Source organism: Temnothorax americanus, unplaced genomic scaffold (genome assembly GCF_048541705.1).
Source record: "Temnothorax americanus isolate GAGA-0224 unplaced genomic scaffold, ASM4854170v1 Scaffold68, whole genome shotgun sequence".
In the NCBI taxonomy this organism is placed as follows: Eukaryota; Metazoa; Arthropoda; class Insecta; order Hymenoptera; family Formicidae; genus Temnothorax; species Temnothorax americanus.
The window spans coordinates 178,453-190,472 of NW_027509790.1; the positions used below are offsets into that span (position 1 = coordinate 178,453).

Here is a 12,020-nt window from a genome sequence, read left to right on the forward strand (position 1 = left end):
TTAATGGTTTGTTGCCTGTTGAAAATTAATTATTTTACGCCAGAAGCTGGTCGTGGCGCCGTCGGTGAGTGTATCGAAATACCTGTAGGGCGGCAAGCTTAGCAGGCTGGCGGAAGGAAGTGTAGGGGACAACATGGCAGAGGCAGGTAGGGTGAGTCGGGGGTGGCGTGTAGTTGACGCTTTATCGGAAGAGCGCTTTTGTTAGAAAGTCAATACCTGTGAAGAGACCTGGGCGCTCACTTCCTGATACGCTCGCGTTAAAGAGTACACTTTAGAGCACGCATAAAGCTCGTGTGATTTTTCTGGCAGAAATGCTCTCAAAATTGTGAACGTCCTGAGATATATAAGATAACATTGAGTTCAAACGGCGTATAAGTTTAAGCGTTTAGTTATCAATTTGAGCAACCACGACCATTCGTCGTTTTTTTACGATGTAACACGGAATAAAAACGCTCGTATTGACGTGTATTAAATTATCTCGGCACGAAACATACCGCAATTGACCTTTTTCAGCGAAGTATATATGTGACGTTTCATTCTTGATATCTCAGTGACCGTTCTCAACGAAATCAAACGAATAAATCACAGCTGTCAGCCGCGAGATATTTGCCCGCTGATGCATTATGTATCTTTTGCTACCGATTCAATTTCGAAAAAAATATTCCGCTGAAAGATTGCTCTAAGAGGGATTGCTCGTGTCTCGCTGTTGGTTCTTTTACTCGCAATATCGCGTAATTTTAAATTCGCCGATGAGATTCGCTATTTAAACTTTTCAATGGATATCACTGTCGAGACTGCTTTACGACGTACATTCAACGAAATACATTAGTCATTTATCTACAGCATTGCGTGATTATGTCCGCAATAGAATATTCTGTTTTATGAAGTTTTAAATAGAGTAATTGCTAATTCCGTATCTCTCTCTCTCGTTTTTCTGTAACTCGCGTAATAGCATTATTTGTCAACCATTATTTAAAAGAAATCATAAATTTATCTTTAGATGTGCAGCTTTATATATGCAACAAGTGGATATTATTTTTAATAATATCAAGATAAAAATACATATTCGAAACGATTATTCCGTATCAAATATCTGTTAAACGACCAATAAAACGGCACGAATTGGCTTGCTTGCGATGTTTACTTTTAATTACAATTTACCTTATGACTCTGCCTCTTTTATCGCGCTCGCCGAGTTACGACCTCGTGCTGAAAAAGTGCTCGGGAGTGTCGTCGTTCGCGAAACAGGCACACCTCCCTTACCCGGCATTAAGCACTGTCGCCGTAGACGCTAATTTAAATACGACAAGAATTCCAGATTTCCTCGGTGGAGGGTGAGAGTGGAGCCACTTTACTACCTAATACATAGGGAATGCAGATACGTATCGGACAGTACGACGAGGAAGCAGCGGCGCACAGAGGGGACGGAGAGGCAATTGTTTTTGTCGTGGGGGCAACGGAAGCTGGTGGGACACGGGAGTGCGAGAAAGAGAGACGAACAAGGGGTGGGAAAGGGCAGGAGCAGAGAAAGAGAGAGAGAGGGAGAACGGGGGTGGATTCGGTTACGCAGCGCTACCGCGGCCGATCCGGGAAACTCGGACGGGGTTGGTCCGAAAGCTCTCTCAGTCGCGGGCAAGCCGCCACGTAGTGATATCACCCTATATATCGCGGGCAACTTAAATCCGCTCCGCGTCTCGCGACCAGAATCCCGTTCTGATAAGAACGTAAGTTCGTTAGTGAGAGTATGGCCGTATTAATTGAATTCATCGACCAAAATACAAAGATGAAATTGTGTTGAACAGACTATCGAAAGTCGAATGCAAGATTTATGTGACGGATCGAGGATTTATGTTATTGGAACATCACTTCGGAAGTTGCAATGTTTAAATAAGTGTCATTTTTCTCGTATCAGTTTCTCCGTTCTCTCCTCAATTTTCTCCGGTAATGATTTTATGTGCGACACGAATAAGATACAAGCCGAGAAAGTCAGGACGTATCGCGGTTTTGTATACCAGTGAGAGCTGCAATCGCGACTAACGAGAAATCGTGCTCTTATTTGCACCGTTATATACCGTTGTCGGGATACCACGATTCCGTGCCGCACTATCATCTCCGGCGATTAAAGTAACAAACGTGCATACATTCGCATATTGTCTCGCTGGCCTCTGGTTTATTACATCTACCTTTGTCTCTGACAATTTATACGTATATTTGAATAAAGAGTAATATAACGGTTTCATAAATTTCAATATCTCGACTGTCACAAATATTTGATGCATGTAAAGAATATCGCAATATTCGAAAGGTCTATTTGTTTATTTCAGTTTTTTTTTCTTCAATTTTTAAAAGCAAATGTGATTATAACGCACTGTGATAAATTAATAGATTAATATGAAAAATTTTTCTTCCTCTTTTTTTTATTATTTCCGAAAATAGGAATTGTGTTAAAGATAAGACTATCGGGTTCAAAGAATCGGAAAAGGGTGATAGTGACAAAGAGATAGCGAGGCGTGACAGATTTCCTTAGACATATACGAAATTCTCTTTGAGCTGATCGTGCTGACGATATATAGTGACTTGGTTTTTGGCAACCGCATGAGCGGTTAGTTTCCAATTGACCGTGCGAAAAGGTAGTTACGAACTTTATGATTACACAGCACGAGAGGATTGCTTCATTTGTCGATTACATGCAAGCTCGCACTTCGCATTGCAGACATAATTCGCGAAGTGTTGTAACGAGGGACGGATTGCGTGCAACGATATCGCATATCTTGTTTTCTAAATGATTTTATACGCGTAAAGAATTTATTCGAATCATCGTTCTTTGCCAAATATCTCGATTTTAACTGCTTCTCTTTATTTGACTTTGAATTATTCGGGTAAGCTTTTAGCCGAACTGCAAACAAGCTTATTAATTTAGGTGATGGCCTTATCGAGTAAGCCAATAAAAATAATTTTTACGAGGAGGTGAGAAGTTAGTACACTTATCATTCGGAACGTTTGGGTCGTCTCCAACTTCTGACAATTGTGGGCGTTGCGGATAAAAAGGGGGTCAACCAACGCAAAGTGCAATAGCGCGGCGCGACGAAGAAAGATTTCGCATTGCGCGTCGTGCTTGCAACAGTCGTTAAATATTCATGACAATCGGACGGTCAGATTTGCAGGTGGCTAAATTATTTATGATTCTTTTCGTGATTGTGTATAACAAAGCGTAAGTTCTGTTGTAAACAACGATAAATACGGACGATTGTGAAATATTTACGCAATTTGCTTGTCCGTTTTGCCAGTCGTTTTTTTTTTAGATTTTTCCGTGAATAAAATATCTGCCGGTTAATTACTGCAATTATCACTGAACTATGCTTTTATCGATAAAAACAAAATTTGAATTTTATCTCAACAGCGTTACTATAATTCAATTAAAATTGTGTTGTTAATTTATAAAACGAACGAGATAATTAAATCATTTTGAAAAAATATTGTTACGTACATACATTTTTAAATAATCTCTCGAAAAATACTTTGTCGAGCAAGTTACAAAACAAAGATGACGACAGATTTATTAAATGAGCTCGTCGTTCACGAAACTCGTAAATTATGTAGATAGATCATAAGATTGATCGGTAATTTGTTCCTTCCATTCTTTTGCTTAAATTATTATCATAATCTTCGTTTCATTCTCGTGACGAGTTACACAAACGCGACATCCATTCCAGTCGTCTCACGTGGCTTACTTGGTCGCGGCATACAAACGTCGACAAATTTCTCATCCGGTATACTCCTTTACAACCGTTGCAATCGTTAGCTGCTTGCAAAGTTGTAACCGCGTGAGTCTTCCGGAAAGCTGCCACGTAACCGTCGAATTAGAACGACGATGAAAGACCAATTCCCGGGTAATCGAACTAGCTCTCGCTTCCCGTTAGCCTTCGTATATACGAGACGTTATATTGCTTCATCTCTTGAGTTCGACAGAAATTCCCGAGCTGCGCCAAAGCGGAGCAGTTGATTTTTTCTCATCTCCTCTTTAACGTCCCTTAACGTCGAAATATCGTTCATCAGCCTCCGTCGTATCCTCTTTCGATCACTCTTGCGTAACGGATGAATGTATCTCGTTGGAGAATTACGACCGTTTTCTATCTCAATGAATAATCTTGATCAATTAATTGAAACTATAGATACTATATAATTATATCTAATATTTAAACAATGGTATATTAATTAACTTATTCGCGAATAATTGAATGCGAATGTTTGTATTACGAATCTAATGTAAACGGTCTCTCGCCGTTGGTTTAGTATGCTTTCTATATCCACGCTTTCGTACCAGCCGAATGTGCAGCGAGCTATTTAAACTTTCGGTCAACGGAGGAGTAGTTAAAGTTTGAGAAATTCGGGTAACGCGTGTGTACTTTAATTAACACGCATACGTAGGAAGTTCCTTGATTATTATAAGCCCTGTCGTCTGGAAATTGGATGTACAAATCCTCAATGCTCATCCTGTGGTGTTATATATATATATATATATATATATATATATATATATATATACAATATATATATATATTCACATCTGTATATCAGCGTATATTCATATAAATTCTTGATTTGTCGTGAAATATAGTTGCGCAGAAATAAATTCAGCGAGCTAACATTTAATGACAAATGGGCTTCAATTATTATGGTCTTTCCTGCAGACATATTTGTCTCATTGGTTTATATTTGCATTTCATTAAACTTTATGTTTCAAAATGACACGTATTCTGTTTGAAAAATTCATTTTTCATATATATTTAACGCTATAAAGCTTATAATAAGACTCTAAAGAGTCCAGGGAGATTGAAATGAAGGATTCACTTGGTTAGATTTTAGCCGAGCTGCCCCAATTATCTATGGAACGGAAAAAGCTCGGGCGGGGGGAATGCAGCTGATTACCGGCAGGGTGTAGTAAATCCTAAAATCCACTGAATTTCGAAGCTCCGAGGTATGTCGTAATCGAGTCACTCCGCGGTCAATCTTAAACTACCGAGTTATACGAGTGACTCTGCGGCACTCGGGCTCCGGCACTTTAATCCGAGGGACTTGAGAGTGCACCTGGTAGACGACGCTGGTATATCTCTCCCTGGCTGCGAACTTCGGGTTAGCTCGCGAGAGAGAGACGGGCGTTAGGAAAGCGCGGGAACGGTAGACCCAATTACATCTCGTTCGTGCAGAATTGGACGAATACATACAAGATGCTTAACTATCTTGGGATTTGTACTCACATTCTAACTGTCGAGATTCGTTTAAATACCTTACGCTGGACTTTCGTCGGTTATATATACCGAGGATTTTTATCAGTCGATAAATCCATCACTGCAAACGCGGACAAATGGATTTTACTCAAATAGGCTCTTGTGTATTCTTATAGTTATTGTAATTTATGATTTTGATTTAAATAATTTTTGTTCTAATTATCTCACATAATTTTTACGATTCTATTTATGATTATTTTTCTAATATTCATTTATTGTTTAATTAAGTAAAGAAATTTTACAATTGCATTGATATAAAAATATAAGAATAACTTGTTGTAAATATAATAACCATTAAATTGAATTCGATTGATTGTATGTTTAATACGACCGATTTTTTTATTTGTTACAGAAAATTTCAACACAAAGATGCTGCCATTTTCTACGGAACGGTAATGTTCACATAACGAAATGCGAGTGGCGGTGAAAGAAATTTTTATGAAATTGAAGATTCAAGATTTAACCGATTAATGCACATCTCTGCTTCGGGTTAATGGAGCGCAACCCATGGAAGGGGGTACACTGCTAAGCGAAGACGGAGATTTCTTAAACCAGGATTAGAAGGCCGCCTAAAATCGAGCGCACTTGTCCTCGTCTCAAATCGATCAAATCATTGACGTGAGCTTCACGAAGAGCTTTAAACTTCGCGCACTAGATTTCAGCAACGCGCGCGTAAGCTGCTTCAATCACGCCGCGGGAACAAATCTGTGAAAATCTGAAACTGTAATTCTACATGACGGTAGATCCGCCGGAGAAGAGAGAAAAAAAGGAGAATTCGCCCGATCGCCCTCGGACGATCAAAGGATCGCCCGCTGAGAACAAATTTATTCTATGTCTTGCGAATTTTTGAGAGGCGGATTGTCGCGACGCAGAGGTTGCGGCATAAACGATGCGCCCGCCGGTGAATTAAAGTGTATACCTGGGCTGGTCGTTCGGACAATCGATAATGCTGGGTCGTAAAACTGCGCGCGAGGCACGTAGCGTGTCTGATAAATAATGCAGTTTTATCGAGAGGGTCGATGTCTTGAGGTGTGAAGCGAAAAGCGCCGGATCATTCTTAGTGCCTCGAACAGATCTCGAAACGTCTCACGTCAAATGCGGATGCGGACACTGATTTGTGCATCGATCTTGTGAAATTGACCTGAAATGCTTGATCCCGAAAAGAACTGAGAACAAGGAGTTAATGGGAAATTAGGAACAAGTGTATTATTCGAAATAAGTGATCGTGCGTGCTACAAGGTCCACACGAGTGCGGATCGAGAAAGTGCGGATTTCGTTAGATTTTTTTTTCCGGACGAGATCGATTCCCGTGACGTCATTGCGAAAACGACTTGAAACAGTGTCGGATTTGGTAAATATTTGTCGGTACTTCGAAATCGAGTAGTTTAACGCGTCGCGAAGCATCTCATCGTGATTCAAAGCTCGTTTGATGGGGGATCAAAAAAAAAAGGGTCTTTCCATATTGACATGCCATATCAAACAGAGCTCGTGTAAAAGGGTCGGGGGATACGTGCCAGAGTCGATAAATCGTGGTGTACGAGCAATTAAGAAGTAAATCGGAAGAGAGGTAATTAACGTAGTATCTAAAGTACGAAGACGCGCATGCCTCACGGTAATTAATTACTTTCAATGTGAGTTTAGAAAAGTCGGAGGATCTCTTGGGTATCATTACACGAACTTGAAGAATGGCACGTAACGCTCGTGAATAAAAGAGGTGCAGCGAATAAATTTCTAGTATATAGTTATATACTAGAATAAATTTCTAGTAGAAGAATCCTTTCGCGAATATACGAGAATCTTTAAAATATAGGAGCGAGAAGAGAACACGCGAATCGAAGCAGTTCGAAATTCGTGAAAGTCATCAACCTCGTTTTGTGCTCGACAGTTTCAGGCGAACCAGAATGCGGGCGGTGCCGTATGTGCTTCGTTAAACTGACAATAATCGTCAACCGCGTGTCACAAACTTGTACCCGGTAAAGCGAGTGTCGGCAAATGAAATTCCGGCCATGCACTTACGATGACGTCGTTTCGTGATTTGAACATTCGAGCATCGACGCACGCGTGAAAATTCGATTCGTCTTCTACGAGTATATGCGCATATCTTGACAGGAAGAATCGTCACAAAGAAAAAACGGAAGAAATCTAAGATTTAAAAACAAATTATTTATTATGGGTTATATTGAAAGAAGAAACAATTTTCACACATATACCTCGCACAAAGAGAATTAGGAAAACGGGCATTGTTTGTTGACGATCATCAAAGCAATACATTGATAGCCTGTCGATTCGTTTGAATACCCACAAGAGAAGAATCACAGTAAGAGAGATTGCCACAAAAGAGAATCGCACGACGTAATCGAAGAGTTATCTTGGGGGAAAAATACAATATTTAAAAGGGAAGTTGGTGCGTGGTCGCGATCGCGGATAGTTATCACCGGAAAACAATAATCGACTAACAGTCGACGATTGTCGTCGCGGGACAAATGATGGACCTTATCAAAGTCGACATGTGATACGGATCACGGCGACAAACGAGTGGTGTGCGCGATTAGTTACGAGAGAATGACGGTGATGTGTACGTCGTTCACGGATGTTGTTCAGTGCCGGGATGCTGCAGTGAGTAACTGTCAGTAAAAGAGCGGCGAGTGTGACACAACGAGATCAGTTTCGTCGTACGTCGCTGTCGTTGCCGTTGTCGTCGTCATTCGTGGAGGAGGGTAAAAAAAGAGCCGTCCGATACCGCTCAGAAAAATACCCAGCATGAAGGATCATCGAGGAGGATGGCTGCGCGTCGTGCTGCCCCTGATAACGTTTCTCTCGCATCAGACAGGTGAGTACAATCTTGTATTATTGCGCCAGCTTTTCTTCACGAGAGCCTCGAGATGATCGAGCCGCACAAGATATATATATACATATTTTACTGTTGCTTAATTGAATTTACTTTTATAATAGATAAATTATTTTATAACGGTTGATAAATTTGTTATAAAAAGAGCATAATAACAATATTGCGAGGAAAAACCCTAAAAGTTTTGAATTTGTATATTAAAAAAAATATTATAAAACGTGAGTAATTTGAAAAAAGAGATTATTCTTTGAAAATGAAATTATAAGATAGGAAGTGAGAAAGATTATATAACTTTTTAGATTTAGGCGGATATTCTATATAGTCGTTTATACGCTCTTTTTCGAATAAATTTCTCAATCTACATCGGCGCGCAGTAATTTAACGATTGAATGAAATAGATGATTGCACCGATAATCATAATTATTAAAGCCGATTATTGCGAAATGCAAGTGCACAAATACGTTTTATGCATCAAAATAAAGTTCTGTGAACGTAATCTAGAACAGCGGTGGACGGACAAATATTTTTTTTTGCTATTTTCTGATGGCCCAAATAAACTTAAAGCGGTGGAACGACACCCTGTCGCTCATTCGAACAAAGCGCGAGTGTGTCGGTAAAATAGGCCACACCGACACGATGTATTGTTTTCCCACACACGCGCTCGCGCGGACGCGATTATATCGAAATGTATATCACGAATAAAATACTGTAAGGGAGACCCAATTTTCGACAGAATATTGCGATTTAATGAGCTCCGAGGTAACCAGCTTTTGGATGGTGGCTTATTGACCGATCGAACGCTTTTTTTTATTTTCTTGTAACACAAAGTTCGTTCCATTTTACGATATCTCGCGGTTAATGAATGATTAGGAGTTAATTTGTCGTGACTTGAAATAATTAACAAGACATTTATAAGAAAATTGAGATCGCGGTTACATCAGATATTCTTTTCTCTTGAAAAAAAAGAAAGCGAGCACGGGAACGTCGTCGGTAAAAAAAATCGTGTTATCGCGACATTTCGCGTGACGAGACGAATTCCGAACGTAATTCCCGCCCAGGATTACCAAAACTACTAAAAGGTAGAATCGTTCCTCCTGTATTCTGGTATTCTTAAATACCGCGGGCCGCTATCGCATTTCAGTTGAGTTCCATGCAATGAATAGACTCATGAATAAAACGCTTTAAACCGGATCGCTCGAGATCGTTCGGCGAAAGGCATTCTGCCAATAATTTCAGAGCGAACTCTATCGACATACCGAGTTATTCATAATTCGCTATATGTATGCCGAATTGCATTAAATCGAGAACAGTCGGAGCGCGGCGCGCGCGCGCACGGCAATGAACGATTTGATTGTTGAGATCAGAAATTTCAAGTTGTTCTTATACCTGTATTTCTTTGTAGCTTTGTCGAGCAATTTGCGGATTATACGAATCACTCAGCGATCCAACATTTTTCTCGCTAAGAGATCAAAAAGCTTTTTTTTTCAAATAGTAGAAGATTTACTATTTAGAACACTCCTTGAAAGAGATATCGATCGGATGTTGTGTCGGACATGTAACGGAAATTCACTCGTTCGTCATAAACACGCTTCACGAGTAAACCGTATATAAATTACCTTAAATTTTGCCACGTCCAGGAATGATAAATAATATGGGGCCATAATGTTACATATATACAGACACATTGCCGATGCAAGGAAATTCTATTTACGGTATTTTCCTGTATCGTGAAATTGCATTTCAAACATAAATTCTATTAGATACTAAGAATATCGTTTACTCAATTGATGTATTATTAACAACTTATAAAAAAATATTATTGAAATTATAAAATACTTATACACAAAATTAAAATTATATTTTTGATAATAATTTTTAGGACGATTTATTTACTTAGGATTGCTTTATTTTGAACTAATTAATTTATTGCAAATTTTATGCAAATTCGATGAAACTGACGATAAAGGTAAATACTGAGACAAATTATCGAACTCGGTACAAGTGAGTAGATAACTTTATATGTATTTGCATATAAATAAAAAAACTTTGATATATAATTTCGCGACACCGTTAGACCTCGAAAAACTGCAAACCGAATTAGACATGCTCGGTAATTAACATGCTCGGCGTCTCGGTTCTGCCGGCTGTTAGCTTTGGGAGAATAAACATTGCCCGAATTAGCAGAACAAATTTCTCTCGTTTCCCAACGGTGCGCTCCTCGCTCTTCCGGGTGACTTTCATCGTGTGCCACCTCTGGCCCGTGAATCGAGAAATGGAGGTGTCCGGAAACTTCATCGAGGAGCACGAACTTTCTTACGAACGTCATGGAAAATTGAATTTTTAAGCGACAGGTTATTTGCGACTGGCCGACTGATTCTGATTGATTTTTCCGTTTGTATTTTCCGATTTTGTCGTGATTTTCTCTGCATGTTACCATTGAACGAAGGCTATAACTATACAACTGCAAGCATTACAACGAGCAAGCTCGAACGATCCTCCGGATGTATTGTTGTGATCCTGCAAATCCGTATAATACGAACGAAAATTTTTGCCTTTATTTATTCGCAAAATCACTGTTATATATCGCCAATAGAAACTATGTAAATTACGGCTTTTTTAATAAACCGTGTTTCGAAAATATCGATGAAATCAGAATTTATTTGAAAGAGATATTTTCATTGAAGCGGTAAGAGAGGTAATATTTATTGCGCTGAAATGAAAAGGTCGATAATTTATCGCACAATGAGAGACATGGAAATACAAATTGCTTTTTTTATACCAATGCCGGATTTGTATCGCTCTATATAGAGGTATAGACGATTATTTTCATCCCACATACATTCCATATATTTACTTTGATCACTTTTACCATTGAAAGTAGACGGGACGAACGGGCAAGGGAATCGATTTCGCGAGTGAATTCTATCACTTCGCATATCTCAACGAGTCGTTGCTCGAATTTCTTAATGTATCGATCCGCGCGATACAGTTGTACGTACGTGCATAATATGTAAATGTGCTATCCAAACATTGATAGTCCGAGAGTCTCTTTCGACGAGCATTGCGCCAGAGAATTATAGATATCGAGCGGACGGTACGTGTTAACACGTTTGTGGAATGCGCGGTTGATTGTAAGTCGAGAAGCCAATTTGCCAAACTCGAGTTCGTCGTGAGTGGGCGGAGGAGAGAGACAGAGACGCCGCAAGAACGTCGCGGTGTTCCATAGAAGTTGTTTGTAGAGAGAAGAGAGTCGATGTTATTATACACCTCTATACAGCAGTATTTGTGCAGAAACGACGGTGTATCGTGGATTTGCACAACGTGTCTTGCATCTAATTGCACGCGCGTTATTAAACTCGACACCGGCTTAACTTTTATGCACCCGATGAACGTATCGTTTTCCGAAAGCATTAAATTAACTGTGTATTAGGCTCGATAAGATGCATGCGCATTTAAAAATATTCGCAGTCTGCAGATGGCGAGAATAGTATAGGTTTATTTAATGATTAACGCTTCGCTGATTTATTAAGTACTTGCGGCTATATCGAGACTACCGGAATGACGCAAAAGTTCAAGAGACGTCTGCGAGACATTTAAGACATTAAGAGACGTCTGGAAGATTGAATTATTCTTTAGACAATTTTACGACGCCTCTTTAAACGTTGTGTCGTTCGAGTACTTGATGTAGTCACGTTTTTTCAATAACGACGACGCGTTTTTAATTTCCTTTGTCGCCGGATGCGTAGGATATCCGTGGTAACTCTGGGACACCCTTTGTCTATATTCTACTTTATATCATAGCGAATGCCGAAAAATTGAATTGCGGTGTAGCCGGTCGGCACGACCGAACAGTAAATCGAAACTCCCCGCAGAGAGATGCCGGT

At 39.6% G+C, this 12,020-nt stretch overlaps 1 protein-coding gene across 2 annotated transcripts in view; it reads left to right on the top strand.

Annotated features, from left to right (window-relative positions):
- The window catches only part of LOC143905852 (opioid-binding protein/cell adhesion molecule homolog), a 225,127-nt gene that overhangs the window by 119,249 nt on the left and 93,858 nt on the right, over positions 1-12,020 (top strand). The window contains exons 1-2 of one of the 2 annotated variants that reach the window (XM_077421484.1): positions 1,625-1,724; positions 5,641-8,118. In XM_077421484.1, the coding sequence (XP_077277610.1) occupies positions 8,049-8,118 (70 nt within the window). In that variant the 5' untranslated portion in view covers positions 1,625-1,724; positions 5,641-8,048. Of the gene's footprint in view, positions 1-1,624; positions 1,725-5,640; positions 8,119-12,020 lie in introns of those variants that run through there. The other variant, XM_077421485.1, reaches the window with a different exon arrangement.